A 27,940-nucleotide genomic window follows, 5' to 3' on the forward strand; every position below is an offset into this window, starting at 1 on the left:
AACTCCGCAGCAAAACCGCAAATCTTTTTACACCTGCAGTTTTGCTGCGGATTTGACTGAATCAATGGAAGTCAATGGGTGCAGAAACGCTGCAGATCTGCAAAAAGAATTGACATGCAGTGGAAAATTTAACGCTGCAAATCGGCGCAGATTTTTCCGCAGCATTTGCACACTAATTCTAGATTTCCCATTAACATTGGTTGTGCACTACACTGCGGATTTGATGCAATTCTTCGCGTCAAAAAACGCTGCGGATCCGTGTGCACATAGCCTAATAGACTATTTTGACTCCTTGTTCTCTGTATTATATTCTACGTTTTGGATTGTAAAGCTAATTAATTAATGCTGGCCTACTATGCAATCAGGTCTCCCCCTCCTGATTACATACCTATGATGGTTTCTGTTCTCAGGATATTGTTTAAAAGCTATTATTAGTAGTAGCACTGTGGGATAGATGTGACTTTTTGATTGCTTGGTACAACATTTTGTGTACAATTGTGAAAGTAATTTTGGCGTTCTTTAATTTTTCCTTCATTTACAGTGTTTACCAATCGAGTTAATTGTTTTTATATTTTAATAAATCTGACTTTCCTCAATGCGGTGATACCATGTGCTTTGGTTTGTTTTTTTTTATATATCTTTATTTTCGATGGAGGAAAGGGGAAGTGATTTGAAGTTAATCTTTTTTATTTTTTTGAACTTCACTATTTTTGTTAGCCTCCTTAGAGGACATGAAGCTGCAATCGTCTGATCGCTGGTGCTGCATATAGCAGAAACCACGATCTCCTTTGAAGCCGGGTATCGGGTGGGCTTGCTGCTTAATACATGTATGGCGGATGTCATGCAGGGGTTAACATTGTAACTCTGCTCAGACTAAGTATAAGCCCAAGCTCACCAGGAAGTAAGAGCAGAGAGAGGATTTCCATTACAACCAAAAGATACTAAACCACACGCAATTTACACATTTACAGCAGATGAGCCAGAACAAGAGCAGATTTAACTGAAGAAGTCAGCTAAAATTTAAATAAAAAAAAAAACATAAAACATAAAAAGTTATTCGGCAGGGCTGCGGATGGCAGAGTACTTCCTCACTTCTTCCTCCCTGAAACCCTGCCTACTTCTCCTTGTGTCCTGCGGTGCCCTGCGTACCCAATGATAAAGATAGGTACGCAGGGCACCGCAGGACACAAGGAGAAGTTGGCGGGGTTTCAGGGAGGAAGAAGTTCCCCACGTACCTATATTTATCATTGGGTACGCAGGAACGTACGCTGTTTGCGGATGCCTCTGCATGCGCCGTTAGGTCGCTGCGCTGAACGTAACAAGTTGCATTTTCTTGCGGTCAGCGCAGCGTCCAAATGGCGCATGCAGAAGCATCCGCAAACAGCGTTCGTCCCTGCGTACCCAATAATAAAGATAGGTACGTGGGGAACCATAGGACGCAAGGAGAAGTAGGCAGAGCGTAGGCGGGGTTTCAGGGATGAAGAAGTGAGGAAGTACGCTGCCATCCGCATCACTCCCGTACGCAAGTCTGAAAACAGCCTTACTGACATGCATATCAGCTATCCTCTCTTGGAGCTGGATTCCCTTTTTTCCACATGTGCATCTCCAGGTGACTGGCAGAGATGCAAATCCGTGCTCAAGATTTCCTGGACTCATAAGGAAATTCATCTAAAGGGTGAGCTGAATATACCTTTTTTTCTATATCAGCTATCCTGACATGTTTTTGGAGATCCATTTGCACAGATTGCTTACAAAGTATAATTGGCCTATGTATGTATAGATATCATCACCAGTAATTACCATCAGTAATTTTATGATTAAATGTAATCAATCTTGTGTTTACGATCTGTATATTAAAATTGTGACATATAAGGGGAAGGAAGGGTCTCGAACACAACATACCGTATATACTCGAGTATAAGCCGAGAATTTCAGCCCATTTTTTTAGGCTGAAATTGCCCCTCTCGGCTTATACTCGAGTCATTCCTAGGGGTCGGCAGGGGAGGGGGAGCGGCAGCTGTCTAATAATACTCACCTGCTCCTGGCGCAGTCCCTGCACGTCCCTGGTTCCCGGGCGCTGACTGCTTCTTCCTGTAGTGAGAAGTCACATGGTACCGCTCATTATAGTAATGAATATGGACCCAACTCCACTCCCATAGGGGTGGAGCCGCATATTCATTACTGTAATGAGCGGTACCATGTGACAGCTCACTACAAGAAGAAGCTGCAGGCGCCGGGGAACAGACGTGCAGGGACCGCGCAGGAGCAGGTGAGTATAACGCAGTGCGCGATATTCACCTGCTCCATGTTCCACCGCTGGCCGCCGCCGTGTCTTCCACGTCCTCTACAGTGATGCTCAGGTCAGAGGGTGCGATGACGTGCTTAGTGCGCGCCGCCCTCTGCCTGAACAGTTAGTGCAGAGGACGCGGAAGACGCAGCGGCGCCCATCGGTGGAACGGGGAGTAGGTGAATATAGCAAGTGCCGGGGGCCTGAGAGGGGAGTATGTGATTGTTTATTTTTTTTTTTAATCGCAGCAACAGCATATGGGGCAAATGTCTATATGGAGCATCTTATGGGGCCATGTGCAGCATTATATGGGGCAAATGTCTGTATGGGGCCATGTGCAGCATTATATGGGGCAAAATATCTCTATGGAGCATCTTATGGGGCCATGTGCAGCATTATATGGGGCAAATATCTCTATGGAGCATCTCATGGGCCATAATCAGCATTTGTGGAGCATTATACGGGGCAAATGTGTCTATGGAGCATCTTATGGGGTCATAATCAGCATTTGTGGAGCATTAAATGGGGCAAATATCTGTATGGAGCACCTTATGGGGCCATAATCAACATTTGTGCAGCATTGTATGGGGCGTATTTTGTATGGAGCATCTTATGGGGCCCATCATGAACTGTATGGAGCATTATATGGGGCTCCTGATTCAATATGGATATTCAAAAACACAACCTACTGATGTCTCAATTAATTTTACTTTTATTGGCATCTATTTTTAATTTTGAAATTTACCAGTAGCTGCTGCATTTTCCACCCTAGGCTTATACTCGAGTCATTAAGTTTTCCCAGTTTTTTGTGGCAAAAATAGGGGTCTCAGCTTATACTCGGGTCTTATACTCGAGTATATACGGTAGTTTCTAAGTCGAAAACCCAAGGATAATCATCATCGCTGTCATCTTGTCCACTTCAACAAATAATGCACATAACACATATAAAAAAATATATAACATCTCACCCTGAGTATTCTGGAAGTAATGTCTCCACAGTGGTCGGATCTTGTCTTGGCCACCAACGTCCCAAACTGTGAAGCTGATGTTCTTGTATTCTACTGTTTCTACATTGAAGCCTGAGGGGGAGAAAGCAGTACAAGTATTTGAGATTGTTGAGGTATGGAAAAGTGGAAAAAGTAGATAAACAACAAAAAACATTCACCTCCTTCTGTACTCTCCATTTGAGAACATGACTACCAGGACTAGTGAAGCTATTGGGGTTGGCCACTATGATGTTATGGGGTTGGATGGATGTCTATTCACTAAAAAACATGGTGTCCAAAAATGAATGGATCAATGTAAAAGTGGGTGAAGATTACCATTGCACAAAAGTATTACTGCAATATAGATTGTGAGCCCTCACTGGCAGGGTCCTCACTCCTCATGTACCAGTCGTGACTTGTATTGTACAACCAAAGCAGCAACAATTAAGTAGCTAACTCAATGAAGCTCACCAATCACAAGATCATTTAAAATTTAACATTTATTGATATCATAAAAAAAAATCCAAGAAACCGCTCAAATATTTGAACACGAACAATTACCCCAAGTCAGTGGGGAACATCCAACCAAAGCATAGCACGTATAGATAAATCCATAAATATAAATAATATCAATGTCAGCGGGCAAGGAAAGGTAACACTTTAAAGCAGACAAAGCCCCATCCGGTTATATTATTTAAAACCTATAGCACTTAATGTACCGTCACACTCAGCAACGCTGCGGCGATATAGACAACGAGCGCTGGATCGCTGGAGCGTCGCTGTTTAGGTCACTGTAGAGACGTCAAACACAGCAACTCCAAAACGATGCAGGAGCAATCCAGTGACGTAACGGCGACTCACTTCTCGTTCTCGCTGGTTGTTAGCTCCATTACATCCATTGTTAGTGTCACGATTCACACCGTGACTGTCAAGATCCCTTAGCCGCTGCCCACAATATGTCACGGATCGGGGTGACTTTAGACCAGCAGCCGGCTGTCACATGTGCAGGGGGCTTATCCTAGTTATCCCTCCACTGCCACAATGTGATGAAAAAACACCCACGAGGCTATTGACCTCTTAGTTTACAGCAGGGGCTTATTTTAGGTATCCCACTGCTCTTCAGTATACCATGAACTGCAGGGATTTGTGTATATCCCGCTTGCAGTTCCACTTAAACCTTGCAGCTCTCTGGCGCCCCCCTTTCTCTCAGGTCAGATTAGGTACCGCACCTAGGGTGATTAGTCGCCAGAAACGCTGCCTGCTATGTACTGGCTATTGGGTGCACTGCAGCGACGCGATAACTACTCCCACTCAGGCAGGAACAATAATTATCAAGCTGCAGTCGCTACAGGGACCCCCAAAAGCCGGCACACGGTCGCTGCCACCAGCTCCAATTGAACGGGTCTGGAGCAAACCCCAAAAAAACAGTAGCGTAATTCCCTTCAGAGACAGGGTACGGTTTAGGGCAGGAAGAACGAACTAGTATTAAATAATATACCCCATAAATGATTTTTAGGCAGTGTTTATAAAAATATTTTACAAAGATGTTACAAATGAGACAATTGTAAATATGTACAAGGTAATTATAAAAATAAAAGGATTAAATGAAGAAAAGATAACACTCACATTTCTCAGATCATTGCATTGCAGGCAACAGGCTAGGAGCTTTCCATCTATCCCAGTGCATTGGCACTCGCAGTCTGGTCGCTTCAGGTAAAAACTCACAACTCTGCTCTCTTGGATGCCTGCCAGCACTTAAAACCTACAGTCTGTGACCTCACAGAAAGGGCCTGGTTTTCCAACTCCTCCTACCTCTTCGGTTTCACTAACTGGGCATTAAATATATCTGATGCCCGTAACTTCGCTACAGAACATAAAATAATCGCACCATACCCATCGTTCATCTCATAGTATCGTGGGCATTCCGATGAGATCAAATATGTCCTATTTGTCACGCACACTGACAGAGAAATCCCTACCTCTGTACCAGATGGAGCTACAAGCCTGTGATTAGAGTGATGCGTAGATCCTCCGAGTGTGATTATGACGATATATTTTGGTGTTCGTAACTTAAACGGTTTGCATAATATCTTCCAAAAACAGAACAAAGACCTTCCATGCGTTCTAGAAGTTTCTCTAACAGTTCCTGCTAACACAAATTTCTCTTGCAGCTATGCTAGTCGTAAATACCTTTCGTCAATAAAACTCCCCCACAAGGCAAGCTCTTCTACACAGACAGATAGAAACACAGGGAAGGAAAGAGAACCAGAGAGAGGGGGGGGTCTTAGCCCCCGCATGCTAGCAAGAAAACTAACTTATGATATTTCATACCATATCGTGACACCTCCCCCTTTTGGCGTGCGCTACGGCGGCAGGACCTCTCGGTATGCCTCCATGCGCACCTCCGTGGGTTCACCCTGGCGGGAGAGTCCATCTGCATTACCATGCTCTTTGCCCGCTTTGTGTTTAACGGTGAAGTCAAATTGCTGAAGGGCAAGGCTCCAGCGTAGCAACCTGCCATTGGTTCCACACATGGTGCTTAGCCAGCGCAGAGGGTTGTGGTCGGTCACCACGGTGAAGGTGCGACCGTACAAGTAGGGCTGCAAGCGCTGCAGGGCCCAGACTATGGCCAGGCACTCCTTCTCAATGGTGGAGTAGGCCACTTCCCTCGGCAAAAGTTTCCGGCTCAGGTAGAACACGGGGTGCTCTTGGTCCTCCGAGTCAACCTGGCTGAGCACAGCACCAAGGCCAAACTCACTGGCGTCAGTCTGTACCAAGAACGGTCGACTGCTGTCGACGGCTTTCAACACAGGGGCGTTGCACAGTGCTGTTTTCAACGCCTGGAAGGCCCCCTCACAGCCATCTGTCCAGTTGACGATGTGGGGTAGCTTCTTCCTGGTGAGGTCCGTCAAAGGTTTTGCCAGGCTACTATAGTGCTGCACGAAGCTCCTATAGTACCCTGCAGTGCCCAGGAAGGACATCACCTGTTTCTTGTTCCTGGGAGTGGGCCAGTTCACGATCACGCCCACTTTGTCAGGCTCTGGCTTTAGGGTGTTTCCACCTACCCGGTGCCCCAGGTAGTGAACCTCCCTCATGCCCATCTGGCACTTTCCCGGCTTGATAGTCAGTCCTGCTCGGTGAATTCGCCCGAGCACCTCTTCGAGATGCTGCAGGTGTTCATCCCAGGAGGGACTGAAGATGGCAATGTCATCTAAGTACGCCACAGCGTACTTCTCCAGTCCCTGAAGCAGGAGATTGACCATCCGCTGGAAAGTGGCAGGGGCATTCTTCATGCCGAAGGGCATGACCGTGGACTCGTACAGTCCAAAGGGTGTGATAAAGGCGGACTTCTCCTGCGCCTCGGGGCTCAGGGGAATCTGCCAGTATCCGCGACTCAGATCCATTATTGTCAGGTATTCTGCGCCAGCTAACTTCTCAAGCAGTTCCTCGATGCGCGGCATTGGGTGCGCGTCAGAGGCTGTAATGGCGTTGAGCCCCCTGTAGTCCACGCAGAACCGGGTGGTCCGGTCCTTCTTTGGCACGAGAACTACAGGTGAGGCCCACGCGCTCTTTGACCGTCGAATCACCCCCAACTGTAACATCTCATCGATCTCCTGGCGCATAATCTGCTGCACCTGGTCAGAGATTCGATAGGGTGTTCGCCGTAGTGGGGCGTGGTTCCCGGTGTCCACCTCATGGACCGCTAACTCAGTCCTTCCAGGCCGGTTGGAGAACACGACCCGGAAGGGTTCCAGTGTGGTTTGCAACTGCAACCGCTGTGGTTCATCTAGCGAGGCGCTTACCTCCACGTCCTCAATGGACCCACGGGCCTTGGCTTGGGCCAGCATGTCCAGGAGGGCGTCTTCCTCCCCGTCCTCGGGTGCGCTGCAGACCGGTAGGATGAAAGGTTCACGTTCGTGATGAGCCTTCATCATGTTGACGTGAAAGGCCTTTCGCCTACCCCGAGTGTGGTCAAGGGTGACCACGTAGGTGACCGGGTTGAGCTGTTGGTGGACAACGTACGGGCCGTCCCAGGCTGCCTGAAGCTTATCCGTTGGTACAGGAACCAGCACCCACACCTTTTGACCCACGTGGTAGGTCCGCTCCTGGGCGTTCTGGTCGTACCAGTGCTTCTGTTCAGCCTGAGCCTGCGTCATGTTGTCATGCACCAACTGCGTCAAGGTCTGCATCTTGTCACGGAAGCGCATGACATACTCCACTATGGACACTTCAGAAGGGTTCGGCTCCTCTTCCCAGGATTCTCTTACCAACCCAAGGGGTCCCCGGACTCGCCTGCCGTACAGGAGCTCGAAGGGGGAGAACCCCGTCGAGGCCTGCGGAACCTCTCGGTAAGCGAATAGCAGGTGTGGGAGGTACCGCTCCCAGTCGCGCCCTTGTGTCTCAACCAGCATGCGTAGCATCTGTTTGAGGGTACCATTGAAGCGTTCACACAAGCCATTGGTCTGTGGGTGATATGCACTCGATACCAGGTGCTTCACCTGCATTTTCTTACAGAGAGCCTCCATTAGGTGAGACATAAATTGGGTCCCTCGATCAGTAAGCATTTCCCTGGGAAATCCTACACGTGAAAAGATGGCCAACAGGGCATCCGCCACCTTATCTGCCCTAATTGACGACAGAGCTACTGCCTCTGGGTACCGGGTAGCGTAGTCTACCACAGTAAGAATATATTGCTTTCCAGAGCTGCTGGTGACGGCCAGCGGGCCCACAATGTCCACCGCAATCCTCTGGAAAGGCTCCTCTATCACTGGCAAAGGGATCAGGGGAGCCTTAAGAGCAGGCCCCGCCTTCCCCACTCTTTGGCAGGTGACACAAGAGCGGCAGTAGTTTGACACATCTGTCCCCATCTTAGGCCAATAGAAGTGTTGAGACAGCCGGGCCTTAGTTTTGCTGATCCCCAAGTGTCCAGCTAGCGGGATCTCATGGGCAATCCGCAACAACTCACCCCGGAATTGCTGCGGGACGACCAGCTGTCTTTCCCTCAACCACTCCTTTTGTGATTCTCCGGGTACTGTCTCCCGGTACAACCTTCCTCCTTCCCAGAACACCTTCTCCTTATCAGTCTCGGAGAAGCGCGTCTCGGCGAGTTGTCTCAAACTCTCTAGGCTCGCATCTGTGTGCAGAGCGGCCTGAAACTCCTGGCTAGGGGAAGCCAGAAGCGACGTCAGGGTCCCTTCCCCACGGGAGCCCTCTGGGACCTGCACTGGGTCCACCTCTGGTTCAGTCATACTGATGACTGAGGAGGGTCCGGAAGGCAGACAGGTATCTGTGTTCCGGGCACTCTGACTGCGGGTGACAGCAGCTACGTAGGCTGTCTCCCCGGGGATTTCTACAGACCCAACAGCCGACGCTGCTATGGGCTCTACCTCCCCATCCACCCCCGTTACCTCAGGAGCATTGCTACTTATGGGCCAGTTACCTTCCTCGGTGGCACTGGTCAATTTCATGGCGTCACCTGTCTCACGGTTCCCATGTATCTCCCCATTTCTTGTAGCACCGACACTTGCCCCTGCTAGGGGTTCCTCAGCCGTCTCACTCCGCAGAGCAACGTGGCTGAGCACTCCTGTACCTATGGACACATCAACTTTTACAGAAACATCATTATCAGATACAGTTGGCACAGGTACAACATTTTCACCATCAATCCTAGGGAAAAAATGGTTAGCAGATGCATCACTACAAGATAAAGCATGGTCAGGTAACACATGCGATTTCCCATCATCATCATCATCATCATCATCCCCAGGGTTAACTTTACCCTCATTAGTAGATTGGGGAGGAGGGTCATCCACGAAGTATGCAACCAACCTCCCCAAATCAGTCCCCAACAAAACATCAGTGGGCAAATTATCAGACAGCCCCACTTCCTTCACCCCGCTCCCAGCACCCCAATCAATAAAAACCCGGGCCATCGGTAAGGGACAGCTGATGCCCCCAATCCCAGTGACAGTTAGGGTTTTCCCCGGAATGATTTCTTCAGGGGCCGCCAGTTCGGGTCGGATGAGGGTTCGTTCAGCCCCGGTGTCCTTGAGGCCTGTAGCAACACGACCTCCCACAGTGACATGCTGTACGTTATCACACCCCCTCCCAACCACACCACCCACCAAAAGAACGGCTGCATTAGGCCCTGGGGCCTGGGATGAGGGGTTCTTCTGCCTGGCTGGACATTGGTGACTGAGGTGTCCAGTCTGCCTGCAGTGGTAACACTGGCGAAGTTCGGTGGTAGGTCTGGTGCTGTTGGCCACGGGGACAGGACCTCTGGTGTGTTGGCTGGCAGGGGTACTGGCGTTGGCTGCAGGCTTACCCCCTCTCCAGCTGGTGGTGACTGGCTTCCGCACTTCCGATCTACGGTTGGCCTCATAGGCATCGGCAATCTGCGCTGCTTTCGTCACGTCTTTGGGTTCTCTGTCCATCACAAACTGTCGCACCTCAGTTGGGCAAAGACGGAAGAACTGGTCTTTGATCATCAGGTCTCGCAGCTGTACAAAGGTGGTCACTGACAGTCCTTGGGTCCACTGGTCAAAGTGGGTCCCCAGTCCATGCACCACATCACTGTAACTGTCGTGTGGGCCACGTTGGAGGGTCCGAAACTTTTTACGGTACACCTCGGGTGTAAGCTGGTACTTGGCTATCAGAGCCTGCTTGATGGCCTCATAGTCACCATCTTGTTCTTGAGGGAGTGCAGCAAACGCCTCCAGAGCTTTTCCTCTCAGCCCTGGTGTCAGGTACCGTGCCCATTCTTGTGTAGGCAGCTGGTACTGTCTGCAGGCTTTCTCAAAGGCCCGCAGAAAAGTGTCCAAGTCCCCATCCTTTTCCATAACAGGAAAGTGGTCGGGTCGGGGTTTTGGTGTCTGAGCGCTGCTGGGCTCACGGCTGGACTGGGACGACCCCTGCATTTGCAGTTGGGCCATCTGCAGCTGGTACTCCCGCTGCGCTTGGGCCTCTCGCTCGGCTCGCTGGGCCTGGGCCTCTCGCTCGGCTCGGGCCTCGGCCTCCTGCCGGTATTGCTGAATCAGCTGCAGACGTCTCTCTAGATCATCTGCGGGGCATTGTTGCAGAGCCAGCTGCAGGAGGAGGTCTGCGCCCCCTTGGTTGCCAGTAGGGCCCGTATTCAGTGGTTGGACCTCTGCGGCAGCACCATGCTCGCTTGTGCCAGCTTCTGCGGCCTCTGGGCTCTGTGGCCTGGCTTGGTCTGCTTCAAATTGCACCAGTTCAGCGACCATTTGAGCCTTGGACTTGTCCTGGGGTTTCAGGCCATGGTACATGCATATCCCAGCAAGAGTGTCTTTCTTCTGCTGGGTGTACCAGGCTTCTCCTTTCGCAGCCATGGTTGCCAAATAAAAGATAGAATAGAAAAACGAAAAGAAAGGGACGGGATAATTACCAGTACACAATTGTCTCACAACTAATAAACACTGAGTTCGTTCTCCAAACTTATTTGCGCAGAGTTCTCGCAAGAACTTTCTGCAAGTTTTTAGTGAGAGGAATGATTGCTCAAACCAAATCACTAATGCTCTAATATCCCACCGCCTTGCCACCAATTGTCACGATTCACACCGTGACTGTCAAGATCCCTTAGCCGCTGCCCACAATATGTCACGGATCGGGGTGACTTTAGACCAGCAGCCGGCTGTCACATGTGCAGGGGGCTTATCCTAGTTATCCCTCCACTGCCACAATGTGATGAAAAAACACCCACGAGGCTATTGACCTCTTAGTTTACAGCAGGGGCTTATTTTAGGTATCCCACTGCTCTTCAGTATACCATGAACTGCAGGGATTTGTGTATATCCCGCTTGCAGTTCCACTTAAACCTTGCAGCTCTCTGGCGCCCCCCTTTCTCTCAGGTCAGATTAGGTACCGCACCTAGGGTGATTAGTCGCCAGAAACGCTGCCTGCTATGTACTGGCTATTGGGTGCACTGCAGCGACGCGATAACTACTCCCACTCAGGCAGGAACAATAATTATCAAGCTGCAGTCGCTACAGGGACCCCCAAAAGCCGGCACACGGTCGCTGCCACCAGCTCCAATTGAACGGGTCTGGAGCAAACCCCAAAAAAACAGTAGCGTAATTCCCTTCAGAGACAGGGTACGGTTTAGGGCAGGAAGAACGAACTAGTATTAAATAATATACCCCATAAATGATTTTTAGGCAGTGTTTATAAAAATATTTTACAAAGATGTTACAAATGAGACAATTGTAAATATGTACAAGGTAATTATAAAAATAAAAGGATTAAATGAAGAAAAGATAACACTCACATTTCTCAGATCATTGCATTGCAGGCAACAGGCTAGGAGCTTTCCATCTATCCCAGTGCATTGGCACTCGCAGTCTGGTCGCTTCAGGTAAAAACTCACAACTCTGCTCTCTTGGATGCCTGCCAGCACTTAAAACCTACAGTCTGTGACCTCACAGAAAGGGCCTGGTTTTCCAACTCCTCCTACCTCTTCGGTTTCACTAACTGGGCATTAAATATATCTGATGCCCGTAACTTCGCTACAGAACATAAAATAATCGCACCATACCCATCGTTCATCTCATAGTATCGTGGGCATTCCGATGAGATCAAATATGTCCTATTTGTCACGCACACTGACAGAGAAATCCCTACCTCTGTACCAGATGGAGCTACAAGCCTGTGATTAGAGTGATGCGTAGATCCTCCGAGTGCGATTATGACGATATATTTTGGTGTTCGTAACTTAAACGGTTTGCATAATATCTTCCAAAAACAGAACAAAGACCTTCCATGCGTTCTAGAAGTTTCTCTAACAGTTCCTGCTAACACAAATTTCTCTTGCAGCTATGCTAGTCGTAAATACCTTTCGTCAATAAAACTCCCCCACAAGGCAAGCTCTTCTACACAGACAGATAGAAACACAGGGAAGGAAAGAGAACCAGAGAGAGGGGGGGGTTTTAGCCCCCGCATGCTAGCAAGAAAACTAACTTATGATATTTCATACCATATCGTGACAGTTAGTGTCGTTGCTTTTGATGTCAAACATGACGATACACGCCGACCTGACGACGAAATAAAGTTCTGGACTTCTAGCTCCGACCAGCGATGGCACAGCGGGATCCAGATCGCTGCTGCGTGTCAAACACAACGAGATCGCTATCCAGGGCACTGCAACGTCACGGATCGTTCTCGTTCCAAAGTTGCTGAGTGTGACGGTACCTTTAATCACAACCATAGGACACCTATCATAAAAAGGTATAGTGAGTGCCAAACGGCATATCAAAAACCATAAGCCGTTGAGTCCCAGTGTGAAAGCCAAGGTAATATCCTGGAAAAAGCCCGTCCATGCATGATAATCCACCCAACACCTTACCCAAGCCGTGCCAGTCTAGTGAATGCCCTCCTCCGGCGCCCCAACGTGCGTTTCGCCCTCTGCTTCTTCCGTGGGATGCCCCCGGAAGTGTTGCTGCTTTGGTTGTATATGTCTAGAGAAGTACCAATATTTTTTGTAGTTTAGGACGCCTTTGTGATTCACGTGACTTGTATTGTGTAAGATTACTGTACTTGTTTTTTTATTATGTGTACCCCTCCTCACATGTAAAGCGCTATGGAATAAATGGCGTAATAATAATAATAATAATAATATTAATAATATTATCATCATCATCATCATCATCATCATCATCATCATCATCATCATCATCATCATCATCATCATCATCATCATCATCAACAACAACAATAATAATATATGCCAGAATACTGGCATTCATTGTAACTGAAAACTACACTAGCTCATACATTCTTTAGATTCTATTTTCTGGCACAGGGGCAGCTAAAGATTAACCATATTTATAAAGAGGCATGTAGCTTTTAATAAATTTGGTGCATATTAGTTAAGCATGTAAATTCAAGCTTGGTATACAAGACTCCAGTTTTGATAACAGATTATATATATATATATATATATATATATATATATATATATATATATATATATATATATATATATATATACCGTATTTTCCGGCGTATAAGACGACTGGGCGTATAAGACGACCCCCCAACTTTACCAGTTAAAATATAAAATCTTCTTAAAAGTCGGGGGTCTTCTTATACACCCTATGTCGTCTTATAGGGCCGGTGAATATGTGCCTTTTGGGGGGGGGGGGGAGTGATCCTGATGCCGAGGGGGCGTCTCACAGGAAAGTGAGTATCCCCCATTACCTTATCGTAGCGGTGCAGCGTGGGGGTCTCAGTGCTGGGAGTGGCGGCGGCGGCGGCTGCTGTGCTCTGGTGCGGCGGTTGCTGTGCTCTGGTGCGGCGGCTCCTCTTCTGTGTGGGGCCTCTGTGCTGTGCGGTGGCGGTGGCGGCGGCATATCTTTATCCAGTTGGGGCTCCTCCGGCATCTCCTTAGCCCTGGAGGCCCCGCCGCAACTCCATCGGTGCAATGCAGCGGCCATTTTCCCGGAGGCAGCTCAATAGGTGCGATGCGGTGGCCTCCGGGAAAATGGCCGCTGCTCAGATTCAGATCTCGTCCCGAAATCTCGGGACACGAGATCTGAATCTGAGCAGCGGCCATTTTCCCGGAGGCCACCACATTGCACCGATGGAGTTGCGGCGGGGCCTCCAGGGCTAAGGAGATGCCGGAGGAGCCCCAACTGGATAAAGATCCGCCGCCGCCGCCACCTCACAGCACAGAGGCCCCACACAGAAGAGGAGCCGCCGCACCAGAACACAGCAGCTGCCGCCGCTCCCAGCACTGACACCCCCACGCTGCACCGCTAGGATAAGGTAATGGGGATTACTCACTTTCCTGTGAGACGCCCCCTCGTCATCAGGATCACTCCCCCTCCCCACCCACCATATACACCGGCGTACACGACGATTCCCGGCGTATAAGACGACCCCCGACTTTTAAGAAGATTTTCGGGGGTTAAAAAGTCGTCTTATACGCCGGAAAATACGGTATATATATATATATATATATATATATATATATATATATATATATATATATATATATATATATATATATATATATATATATATATATATATATATATATATATATATATATATATATATATATATATCTATATCTTGAGAAAGGATTTGTTTTATCCGAAACATTGCCACGCCGCAGGGAATTAAAGTCCTTTTTTTTTTTTTTTTTTTTTTTTTACATCTTTTTGTGCTGCTTCCCTTTTTGTTTACTATAAATTATATAGTAATATTTATACACATATATTACTATATATAAATATATATACACACATACAGCTAGTGGAATAAGCAGAGGACGCCACCAATTTTCGAAGTAAATATGTTTTTAAAGATTCTATTGACATTAAATTCTCACCAGATGTCAGTAACAACCCATCCAATCCACACAGGAAAATAAATCATATTGTCCACAAATGAAGTTCAATTATGTGTAATAATGAGAAATAACACAGTGAAAAAAAGTATTGAACACATCAAGAAAGAGGTGCAAAAAGCCATGGAAAGTCATGACACCAGCCGAAATCTATCAGCAATTAGAAAGCAATACTGCCACTTAATGAAAACAAATACGGTACCAGCTTGTTCAACTAATGGTCTATAGAAAGACGTCTCATTGCCAATGTGCTACACAAGAAACATCTTATGATGAGTAAAACCAGTGAGCCACCTCAAAACTCCTGCTACCTTATTGTTGCCAAACATATAATATATACATATATACACAGTACAGACCAAAAGTTTGGACACACCTTCTCATTTAAAGATTTTTCTGTATTTTCATTACTATGAAAATTGTAAATTGACACTGAAGGCATCAAAACTATCAATTAACACATGTGGAATTATATACTTAACAAAAAAGTGTGAAACAACTGAAATTATGTCTTATATTCTACAGTAGGTCCTTCAAAGTAGCCACCTTTTGCTTTGATGACTGCTTTGCACACTCTTGGCATTCTCTTGATGAGCTTCAAGAGGTAGTCACCGGGAATGGTCTTCCAACAATCTTGAAGAAGTTCCCAGAGATGCTTAGCACTTGTTGGCCCTTTTGCCTTCACTCTGCGGTTCAGCTCACCCCAAACCATCTCGATTGGGTTCAGGTCTGATCACTGTGGAGGCCAGGTCATCTGGCGTAGCACCCCATCACTCTCCTTCTTGGTCAAATAGCCCTTACACAGCCTGGAGGTATGTTTGGGGTCATTGTCCTGTTGAAAAATAAATGATGGTCCAACCAAACGCAAACTGGATAGAATAGCATGCCGCTGCAAGATGCTGTGGTAGCTATGCTGGTTCAGTATGCCTTCAATTTTGAATAAATCCCCAACAGTGTCACCAGCAAAGCACCCCCACACCATCACACCTCCTCCATGCTTCACGGTGGGAACCAGGCATGTAGAGTCCATCCGTTCACCTTTTCTGCGTCGCACAAAGACACAGTGGTTAGAACCAAAGATCTCATATTTGGACTCATCAGACCAAAGCACAGATTTCCACTGGTCTAATGTCCATTCCTTGTGTTCTTTAGCCCAAACAAGTCTCTTCTGCTTGTTGCCTGCCCTTAGCAGTGGTTTCCTAGCAGCTATTTTACCATGAAGGCCTGCTGCACAAAGTCTCCTCTTAACAGTTGTTGTAGAGATGTGTCTGCTGCTAGAGCTCTGTGTGGTATTGACCTGGTCTCTAATCTGAGCTGCTGTTAACCTGCGATTTCTGAGGCTGGTGACTCGGATAAACTTATACTCAGAAGGAAAGGTGACTCTTGGTCTTCCTTTCCTGGTGCGGTCCTCATGTGAGCCAGTTTCTTTGTAGTGTTTGATGGTTTTTGCCACTGCACTCGGGGACACTATCAAAGTTTTCCCAATTTTTCGGACCGACTGACCTTCTATTCTTAAAGTAATGATGGCCACTCGTTTTTCTTTACTTAGCTGCTTTTTTCTTGCCATAATACAAATTCTAACAGTCTATTCAGTAGGACTATCAGCTGTGTATCCACCAGACTTCTGCACAACACAACTGATGGTCCCAACACCAATTATAAGGCAAGAAATCTCACTTATTAAACCTGACAGGGCACACCTGTGAAGTGAAAACCATTTCCGGTGACTACCTCTTGAAGCTCATCAAGAGAATGCCAAGAGTGTGCAAAGCAGTCATCAAAGCAAAAGGTGGCTACTTTGAAGAACCTAGAATATAAGACATAATTTCAGCTGTTTCACACTTTTTTGTTAAGTATATAATTCCACATGTGTTAATTCATAGTTTTGATGCCTTCAGTGTGAATGCACAATTTTCATAGTCATGAAAATACAGAAAAATCTTTGAATGAGAAGGTGTGTCCAAACTTTAGGTCTGTACTGTATTATATATATATACTGTATATTATTTTATAGATCTATTGGTTATTTTCGGATCTTAAGTCACACTTTTTTCCCCAAATTTGGGGGCACAATTGGGGTGCGTCTTGGCAGTGCATGCACAGGACTCCCTCAATACTTCACCGCACATCTGTGACCAATGCTCCCAACACAGCTGATTCTGTACTGTACACCAAGGCAGTGAGTTACAATAACAGACATTTTTCATTGCTCTTGTGCCTGATATTTTGCCATTTGCTTACCATCATGTTGATGGATAAATGAACAGTTTTGTTTAGTGTGCGCAATCAATGTGTCCAGTGCATCGGCACACACTCGTGATATTGCTTTCATTCATACCAAAACAGGTTAAGTTTTTCTAATGCATTATCACTATATAATTATATACCTTATTATTAATTTTTTATAAACGGTTTGGTTTAGTTGACGATATTTGTGGCAGTCCTTGCACAGAGTGGTTTCTTTCATTTGGGCTGTACATGTTATTTAAGGTAAGCTGCTAGCGGTGGTTAACTGAATGAACGTCCGCAACTGATTAACACCACCTCACTTTTCCCTGTAGATAAAATATTGGTTGCTTGTTAATTTAGCATCCACATGAGCAGTCCTTGGAGTTGCTCAGCGCAATGGTTTTTGTTCAGTATTTGCCTATCTTTGGAGTAAGTGCAGGTGTTAAAACATTATGGAGATAGGGAATATATAGGTTTATATTATAGCTTTCTTATATATAATTTTGGCAGTTTATCAAAACTGGAGGAGTTTTGTAGGCCACACTTGAATCTACATGCTGGAGAACAAGGTGAACCTGTAATATTTATTAGTAAGCGCCACAAAATGTAGTAAGCAAGTATTACAGGTTCTCCTTGTTAGTGCCGCCTTCACCACAGACAGTTCTCCCATCCACAAAACGTCACAATATCACATCGCCAACACATTCGGTAAAATAAAGTGGGCAACGATTTCACTATAGAAGTGACAAGTTAAGGGGCTGCTGCTTACAAACATTTTAGGTCCCCCAAAAAACCAGAACTTTATCCCTTGCTTGATTATGGTAATTTTTTTAATTTTTTTTTTTTTTTTGTCCAGTTTCAGCAAAGCAAATCTAAAGCCCTGTATAACAGATCCAGAATATAGCCTCATCATAGATCAGATCGCATCAGTTTTACATTTTGTTTTGGAGATATACAATATACACAGGTGAGTCTTCTGGATTATACAGAAGCAGAAAGAGTAGAAAGTGTAATTCACCATTTGTCATTGTATACGGATTTCAATAAAAAAAAAAAAAGGAAACATTTGTATATATTAAAAAAAAAAGCCCATTATCTTTGCCCAAGTTGCACAAGTATACTGTAGTCATTAGCAAACAAGCTATACAGTAGTGAATTAGTCAATATACCTATAACCAGAGGAGTAAAAACTCAAAGCCTTATAAAGCCACCCTACTGCTCAAGTATGACATAGAGGCTTTTCCTCAGATTCCTTTTCCATCAAGAGAGGCTGCCCTATTCCCCTCTATTCTTCTTACTATTGAACCCTTGACTTGAAGTACGGTAGTTGTCTTAATTAAAACTCCAACACATAGAAATAGAGTCAGTCTCCCATAAACTCCTTCTGTTCACAGATGACATTTTGCTCTAACTTCCTTGCTTTATGGATGATTTCTAATATTGAACTAATGGGCGATCTAGAGGTCAATCATAACCTTAAGCCCTGAACTTCTCTCTTCCCACCGCTATAATGTAATTAAACAAGACTTTCCAGTGGCCCACACCAGTCAACTCAATCACCTTGGCGTGAAATTGGCCACTAACCTTGAATCCCCATTGGCAGCAAACTACCCTTAAATGCTGCGTAAATTCCGTTTGCTAATTCAAATGGGGGCAAATGTCAGCTTTCCTGGATAGTCCGCACACACACACCCTCAAACTGACAGTGCTCCGCATATTACTTTACCTATTCTGAGTTCTCACGGCTGCCATTCCATGTCAGTACCGTAAAACAACCTAACAATTGATTAATTCTTTTGTTTGGAGAGATGGCCTCCCTTGAGTACAGGGAGTACTGTCAGCGCCTAAAAGGTGGCCCAGGGGAACCTAATATGGCAAAATATTATCAAGCAGCTTAACTGGCTCAATAAACATATCATGCACCCTTTGAACCACCTTTTTGGCTTTCCCTGGTGGCCCCACCGTGCCATCCACTGATCCTTGACACTATCTATGGCTCCACAAACCCCAAAACTTGTTTCAAACACTAACGTTCCACTCACTCAAAATCTTGAAGTTATTAAAATACTCGTTTGCCCTTAATGATTCAGTTTTACCTTAAGCACCCTTGTGGGGTAACATTCAATTTACTTCAGGTACGAAGTCCATCCTAACTTTCCGTGCATGGATCGCCAGATTTCACCACCTACTTAATGAAGGTGGCATCATCCTATTTCCAGCTATCCAAGAAAAATGTAATCTTCCCTCTAAAAAGGTTTTTAGGCATTTTGTTACCTATAGCTCAAACACTTTATTACTTTGCTATTAAGGAATACAACCCCACCTTTACCCTCATTTGAACAGAGATGTCACCAAAACCCATCATGCCCCAGCAACCATCTCAATCCTCCATTTTCATTTAAACCATTCCAGACACAGATGTAATCTCACCTACACCACCCGTTGGGAATCAAATATTGGTGCTACGTTATTGGATTCAGACTTAAGTCTGGTCCTCCATCACAAGTAGTTTACTCAACACTTTGATGATAGAAATAAATGATAAAGCTATAGCGAGATAGCTTCTGACTGCAGCTACGAGTTGCTACGGCTGTTTCTAACAAATCATCCCGATGCTTAAGAGGCTACCAATCCACAGGCAAAATGTACCATAACATATGTTGGCTCTGCCCCAAATCATGTACTGTAGGTCTGGATTAGGGTATATTTCTTCATTCTTTCAGTCACATATCAGTACATAACCTAAAGAAAAAGGTCTGGGAGGCTTTACTAAATAAAAGCTTCCACAACATCCCAAACCCTTATCTACAGTCATATGAAAAAGTTTGGGCACCCCTATTAATCTTAAGCTTAATGTTTTATAAAAATTGTTTTTTTTGCAACAGCTATTTCAGTTTCATATATCTAATAACTGTTGGACACATTAATGTTTCTGCCTTGAAATGAGGTTTATTGTACTAACAGAAAATGTGCAATCTGCATTCAAACAAAATTTGACAGGTGCATAAGTATGGGCACCCTTATCATTTTCTTGTTTTAAATACTCCTACCTACTTTTTACTGACTTACTAAAGCACTTTTTTTGGTTTTGTAACCTCATTGAGCTTTGAACTTCATAGCTAGGTGTATGCAATCATGAGAAAAGCTACTTAAAGTGGCCACTTGCAAGTTGTTCTCCTGTTTGAATCTCCTCTGAAGAGTGGCATCATGGGCTCCTCAAAACAACTGTCAAATGATCTGAAAACAAAGATTATTCAACATAGTTGTTCAGGGGAAGGATACAAAAAGCTGTCTCAGAGGTTTAACCTGTCAATTTCCACTGTGAGGAACATAGTAAGGAAATGGAAAAACACAGGTACAGTTCTTGTTAAGGCCAGAAGTGGCAGACCAAGAAAAACATCAGAAAGGCAGAGAAGAAGAATGGTGAGATCAGTCAAGGACAATCCTCAAGCCACCTCCAGAGATCTGCAGCATCAACTTGCTGCAGATGGTGTCACTGTGCATCGGTCAACTATACAACGCACTTTGCACAAGGAGAAGCTGTATGGGAGAGTGATACGAAAGAAGCCGTTTCTGCAAGCACGCCACAAACACAGTCGGCTGAGGTATGCAAAAGCACATTTGGAGAAGCCAATTTCTTTTTGGAAGAAGGTCCTGTGGACTGATGAAACCAAGATTGAGTTGTTTGGTAATACAAAAAGGCGTTATGCATGGCGGCAAAAAAACACAGTGCGTTGTATAGTTGACCGATGCACAGTGACACCATCTGCAGCAAGTTGATGCTGCAGCTCTCTGGAGATGGTCTGAGGATTGTCCTTGACTGATCTCACCATTCTTCTTCTCTGCCTTTCTGATGTTTTTCTTGGCCTGCCACTTCTGGCCTTAACAATAACTGTACCTGTGTTCTTCCATTTCCTTACTATGTTCCTCACAGTGGAAATTGACAGGTTAAATCTCTGAGACAGCTTTTTGTATCCTTCCCCTGAACAACTATGTTGAATAATCTTTGTTTTCAGATCATTTGACAGTTGTTTTGAGGAGCCCATGATGCCACTCTTCAGAGGAGATTCAAACAGGAGAACAACTTGCAAGTGGCCACTTTAAGTAGCTTTTCTCATGATTGCATACACGTAGCTATGAAGTTCAAAGCTCAATGAGGTTACAAAACCAAAAAAAGTGCTTTAGTAAGTCAGTAAAAAGTAGGTAGGAGTATTTAAAACAAGAAAATGATAAGGGTGCCCATACTTATGCACCTGTCAAATTTTGTTTGAATGCAGGTTGCACATTTTCTGTTAGTACAATAAACCTCATTTCAAGGCAGAAACATTACTGTGTCCAACAGTTATTAGATATATGAAACTGAAATAGCTGTTGCAAAAAAAACAATTTTTATAAAACATTAAGCTTAAGACTAATAGGGGTGCCCAAACTTTTTCATATGACTGTACTTTATATTTCTAGCGGTTAAAAAAAACAAAAAACTATTGCATCAGCTTGCAAAAAAACGAGACTAGACTTCTCAGAAGTTAAAAGGCAAATTTTTAGTTATATGATCAAGGAGAAACTAATCACCTATATTGACGGATAAGGTACATAAATTCAGTCACCCTGAGAAGACTACAGCAGCCATACTCCCTCCGCCACACGACCACTGCATCTACAGGCTTCTACTAACCCCAATTTTTCTCAAGTTCTCAATAAATAATGATAATTTTTATTTATATAGCGCCAACATATTCCGCAGCGCTTTACAAATTATAGAGAGGACTTGTACAGACAATACACATTACAGTATAACAGAAATCACAGTTCAAAACAGATACCAAGAGGAGTGAGGGCCCTGCTCGCAAGCTTACAAACTATGAGGAAAAGGGGAGACACGAGAGGTGGATGGTAACAATTGCTTTCGTTGTTCGGACCAGCCGTAGTGTAAGGCTCAGGTGTTCATGTAAAGCTGCATGAACCAGTTAACTGCCTAAGTATGTAGCAGTACAGACACAGAAGTCTATTAACTGTATAAAGTGTGTGAGAACATGATGCGAGGAACCCGATTATGGTTTAAGTTTTTTTGTTTGTTTGTTTGTTTTTTTAAATGGGCCACAAAGGGATAGTTAGGTTAATGCGTTGAGGTGGTAGACCAATCTGAACAAATTAGTTTTTAGGGCACGCTTAAAACTGTGGGGATTGGGGATTAATCGTATTAACCTGGGCAGTGCATTCCAAAGAATCGGCGCAGCACGTGTAAAGTCTGGGAAACGGGAGTGGGAGGTTCTGATTATTGAGGATGCTAACCTGAGGTCATTAGTGGAGCGGAGGGCACGGGTAGGGTGGTAGACTGAGACCAGAGAGGAGATGTAGGGTGGTGCTGAGCCATGAAGTGCTTTGTGGATGAGGGTAGTAGTTTTGTACTGGATTCTGGAGTGGATGGGTAGCCAATGTAATGACTGGCACAAGGTAGAGGCATCGGTGTAACGGTTGGTGAGGAATATGATCCTGGCAGCAGCATTCAGGACAGATTGGAGCGGGGAGAGTTTGGTAAGAGGGAGGCCGATTAGTAGAGAGTTACAATAGTCCAGACAGGAATGAATAAGTGAGACAGTAAGAGTTTTTGCAGAGTCTAAAGTAAGAAAAGGGCGAATTCTAGAAATATTTTTGAGATGCAGATAAGAAGAGCGAGCCAGTGATCGGATGTGGGTGGTGAATGAAAGCTCGGAATCAAGTAGGACCCCAAGGCGGCGGGCATGTTGCTTTGGAGTAATGGTGGAACCGCACACGAAGATGGCAATGTCAGGCAAAGGTAGGTTAGTAGAGGGAGAGAACACGAGGAGTTCAGTTTTTGACAGGTTCAGTTTCAGATAGAGGGAGGACATGATGTTAGAGACAGCGGTAAGACAATCACTGGTGTTTTCTAAAAAAGGTCGGCGTTATATAAATTTCATGTAACAAATAGAACTTTACTCCCCGTTGGGCATCCTCCCTCATCACATCCTCTCTTTTCCCGTTTGACAGCTCCCCTTATTGTTCCTTGACATATAGTCACGGTCTTTGACCTTAAAATTAATCAATAATAAAAAAAAAATTAAAAAAAACAGTTTAAAACAAACAAAAAAAAGTTTAAGAGCATCTGTCATTAGGCTTATCTACAGTATATGTGCATGCAGGTCATAGTAAGCTGAATAAATACTAATCAAGATCTGAGAGAAAATCATGTTTTTCTTACATGTAAATGAGCTGTTCCAGGCTATGGGACTGACACAGATCTGCATGAGAATCTGCCTAAAAGGATTATTTTATATGAAAGGTGTGGTTACCAGAGTGAGCTCTCCTGATTTCACTGCAGAGCTAGGTGTGATTATAACGGTCACAGCTTAAGCTTCCATCTCAGAGGCAGCCAGCGTTTTAATACAGCAGAGCTGTGAGAGCTGCAGCAAATGTGCTTGTAAGGAGACAAAGTTCAGTGTACATGTCTCACACTGCTCATACCCCCTTTAATTAAAAAGAGTTCATGAGGCAGATTCTTATACAGACCTGTGTCTGACCCATATTCATGAACAGTTCATTTACACATAGTAAGGGTATGTTTCCACGTTCAGGAAACGCTGCGTTTTTGACGCTGCATTTTTCCGCAGCGTCAAAAACGCAGCGTCCAGATGTTACAGCATAGTGGAGGGGATTTCATGAAATCCCAACTCCACTATGCGTTAAAAAACGCATGCGTTTTTGCCGCGAAAACGCATGCGCGGTGCATTTTTTCAAAACGCAGCATGTTGCTACAATGAGCAAAACACGCAGGTACACCGCAGGTGACCTGCCAGTGATCTCAGGTGCAGTTTTGGTCAGGATTTTACTTGCATAAAATCCTGACCAAAGCCTGAAGCAAGCCTGAACGTGGACACATACCCTAAGAGAAACATGGATTTCTCTGGAATAAGACATTGGATCGCAGATATAAACCATTGTATTCAGCTTCCTATGACCTACATGTCCACATAGACGGCTTGGGAGGGTTGATTCTACTTACAAATTCCCTTTAAAGGGATATCCGGTACTAAAAAAAAAAAAAAGTGACCAAGCACTAAGCAGGCAGGTAGTTGTTACCTACCTACTTGTTGTGCCTGGTGCCATTCTCTGGCAGCAAATAGCGGTTACAGAATTCCGCTGATGTCAAGTCTACAGAGCGGCAGTTTCTCTTTTTGTTGACAGTACGGGACTACTTGTGTCATGCTGATTAACAGCCGGCATGACACCAGCAGTCCCGCATTGTTAACAAGAAGAGAAACTGCTGCTCTGTTGACAGGGAGCAGCTGAATCTCTGGCAGGAGTGGTCAATGACCGATGCCAGGTACAACAGACATGTAGATGTCTCTATTAAGCAACTACATAGCTTTTTTTATTTATTTATTTTTTTATTTAAAGGGAATCTGTCACCTCATTTTGCCGCTACAATCTTCAGCCACCGCCATTAGGGGCTTATCTACAGCATTCTGTAATGCTGTAGATAAGCTCCCGATGTAACCTGAAAGATAAGAAAAACAAGTTAGATTATACTCACCCAGGGGCGGTCCGGGTCCGATGGGCATCGTAGGTCCAGGTCTGGCGACTCCCATCTTCATGCAATGACGTGCTCTTCCTTGCTTCTGTCGCGGCTCTGGCGCAGGCGTAATTCTCTGCCTTGTTGAGGGCAGAGCAAAGTACTGCAGTGCGCAGGTGCCGGGAAAGGTCAGAGAGGCCCAGCACCTGCGCACTGCAGTACTTTGCTCTGCCCTCAACAGGGCAGAGAATTACACCTGCGCCGGGGCCGCGACAGAAGCAAGGAAGAGGACGTCATCGCATGAAGATGGGAGTCGCCGGACCCAGGCCTGCCATGCCCTTCGCACCCGAACCGGGACCGCCCATGGGTGAGTATAATCTAACTTGTTGTTCTTTTCTTTCAGGTTACATCGGGGGCTTAGCTGCAGCATTACAGAATGCTGTAGATAAGCCCCAAATAGCGGTGGCCGCAGTTTACATCGGCAAAGTGAGGTGACCGATTTTTTATTTTTTTTACTTTCCCAGGATATCCCCTTAAAAAAAAATATGTCGGCAGAGCCCCGCAACACCGGAGACCGCAACAGCAGGACAGGACACCCACGCAGCAGCGTGCCGCACATCGGAACACCCCCTCATCCCAGCCTGCTGCATCACCCCAATCCTGCCTCCTGCAGCAGCGATCCTGGGACCCCGCTTCACCACAGCCACCACCCCAGGTAAGCAATAAGACGCATGGATTATAAGAAGCACCACTATTTTATTTAAAAAATTTGGGGTGCATCTTATAATCCCCCCAAAAAAATACGGCATGTGTAAAAAAAAAAAAAAAAAGTATTGTTTTTTTTGTATTGGGGAAGTATAAGTGGTGTGTGAATGTTTAGTCTAGCGCAAAATTTTTTTTTTTTCCCCCTGCATTTGTTAAGTCTCCTCAGGGTACTAGAACCTGCGATCGTCTGAACGCTTGAACTATACTCAGCATTGCCAGGCTCTGCAGCATTTAGTTTAAAAAAATTTTAAACTAAAAACTTATTATTAATAATACACCTTTGAGGCCCACCACCAACTGTGCTTCAATGGAGCTTTGTGTTGCCATAGCAACCCACAGGCACAGAGCGGCACCCCCATACCAGCGCGATGTATATGACACTGTCAGACTGAGAGTGGCATTTAACAGGTTAACAGTCACAGGCTCTGCACCACCAGCAGCTGTAAGGCTATGTTCACACGGTGCGGTTTTTGCTGCGGATCCGCAGCGGATTTGCACTGCGGATCCGCAGCAGTTTTCCATGTAGGTTACAGTACAATGTAACCCAATGGAAAACAGGACCCGCTGTGCCGACGATCCTTTTTTCCACAGGCAAATCCGCAGCGGTTTTGCCTGCAGAAAAAAGAAGTACCATGTCAATTCTTTCTGCGGATTCCGCTGCGGGTTTCCAGCAGCACCAATAGGAAACTGCATTTGGAAACCCGCAGTGGAATCCGCAGAAGAAAAAGGATGAAAAACCGCAGCTAAAATCAGCGCTGAATTTAGCTGCGGTTTTTCAAAACAGGACCTGAAAAAAAAAGGATGAAAAAAAGGAACGTGTGAACGTAGTCTAAAAAGCAGATCCTGACTGTGACACACACCCATTATCTGCTCGGTATGGGAAAGGCTACCCTTTGAGCTTGCTTCATAGGAAACATTTAGTTTTCTGCATTTTAATTTTAGCCTTGCTTTTTCCAAAAGCCATAACTTTTTCATTTTGTCATCTACATAGACGTAAGAGGGCTTGTTTTTTTGTGGGACACGTTGAACAGTATGATTATAGGGATACCAAACTTGTCCAGTTTATTATGTTAGTATTGTCTCCTTCCCCACCATCCTGTAGAATGCAAGCAAGGGCAGGGTCCTCGCCCCTCTGTATCAGTCTGTCATTGTAAGTTTGTCAACTAAGTGATATCTGTAATTTGTATGTAACCCCTCATGTACAGCACCATGGAATCAATGATGCTATATAATAACAATAATTTTCTGAGACCCTTAATGTTTTTATTTTTTGTCGATGGAGCAGTGCAATGTGACTCAGCTGCACTTCGCCTCACCCCACACTGACTAATGCAGAAGGTTAAGACCAGGAGATCAGGGCTGTATCATAAGTCTCACCCTGAGAAATCTTCTCTGGCTGGTGGGGCGTGTTCTTCTTTCCTTTCCTGAGTAATGTAGACCAGGGGTGTCAAATTGCATTCCTCAAGGGCTGCAAACAGGTCATGTTTTCAGGATTTCCTTGTATTGCACAGGTGATCATTTAATCACCTGCACAGAATGATTCCAGCACCTTGTGCAATGAGAAGGAAATCTTGAAAACACGCATGGTTTGAGGCCCTCGAGGAATGCAGTTTGACACCCCTGATGTAGACGGCTTAAGATTGCTCAGAATCATACAGGAGGCAGAAGTACACATTCCCAGTGAAAACTGCATCATAACCTTTTTATGTTCAATAGGGTGTTACATTTATTGAGTACAAAATATTTTGATTGCTAATATCGCCGCAACAGAAGAAATTAAAAAACAATAATAATAAACAACACTTGCACTGTTTGTCCAGTTCAACATGAAAAAAAATAGTGAAAGGTTCTGTAACAATACAACACCATAAACCCTGCCTCACACTTTATCACTGCAATATTCCATTCATTGGCTATGTGCACACAACGTTTTTATAGTCGCTTCAGGAGCATTATGTCCATTTTTGTGGCACTTTTTCTGACATTGCGTGCACGAATTGCAATCAGTTGTTCAGATTTGGCATAAAGCTTCTATTCATCCTAAATGTGATTTAGAGACTTGGGACATTATATTACAAGATTGTTCACTTGTTATTAACACACAAAAGCGTTACATGTGACTTTACCTATAGTTGGGATTGTGGTGACGATCTCTCCAAGTTTCAGCTTGTATAATATGGTGGTCTTCCCAGCGGCATCAAGTCCCACCATAAGTATTCGCATTTCCTTCTTCCCAATAAGACTTTTGAGCAGATTTCCAAAAATGTTTCCCATGGCTCTTCTCTCAGGATCACAGATCTGAACAGGTAAAGACTGTAGGTGGCTTGTGCTCTTTCCTGAAATGACAACACATGACTATAAATCTGAAACAATAAGATGAGATTCGGCTTATCAGATGCTCTAAACATGGACTGCTGCATAAAATGAAAAAGTCTACCCAGCGCTACATCATGAAATAGTCTTTGGTTTTGACGCAATAGTGTGGAGGAAGGAGGACGGTTCTTGCACCAGCCTTCCCAGCTTTGATATATATGAATTTTTGGGGCACACAGCATTTACACAGAAAAACAAAAGAGCTTTTTAAATTACATGGCACAAAGAGGTTAAAAAATATTTTAAACATGGGCTCCTTGACACAAACCGTTGTGGTCAACATTATTGGCATCCACGAATATTAAAGGCAATCTGTCCCCAGATTTAAGCTATGTGAATTGAGATCAGCACAACGTAGATGCAGAGACCGTGATTCCAGCAATGTATCACTTACTGGTCTCCTT

At 45.0% G+C, this 27,940-nt stretch overlaps 1 protein-coding gene across 1 annotated transcript in view; it reads right to left on the reverse strand.

Moving 5' to 3' along the window:
• ARF3 (ARF GTPase 3) overlaps positions 1–27,940 on the reverse strand; it is a 103,505-nt gene that overhangs the window by 22,611 nt on the left and 52,954 nt on the right. The window contains exons 2-3 of the mRNA XM_077297475.1: positions 27,290–27,499; positions 3,256–3,366 (exon numbers count right to left, since the gene is read on the reverse strand). Of these exons, the coding sequence (XP_077153590.1) occupies positions 3,256–3,366; positions 27,290–27,437 (259 nt within the window). The 5' untranslated portion in view covers positions 27,438–27,499. The remainder of the gene's footprint in view (positions 1–3,255; positions 3,367–27,289; positions 27,500–27,940) is intronic.

This window comes from Ranitomeya variabilis, chromosome 3, assembly GCF_051348905.1.
Source record: "Ranitomeya variabilis isolate aRanVar5 chromosome 3, aRanVar5.hap1, whole genome shotgun sequence".
Lineage (NCBI taxonomy): Eukaryota > Metazoa > Chordata > Amphibia > Anura > Dendrobatidae > Ranitomeya > Ranitomeya variabilis.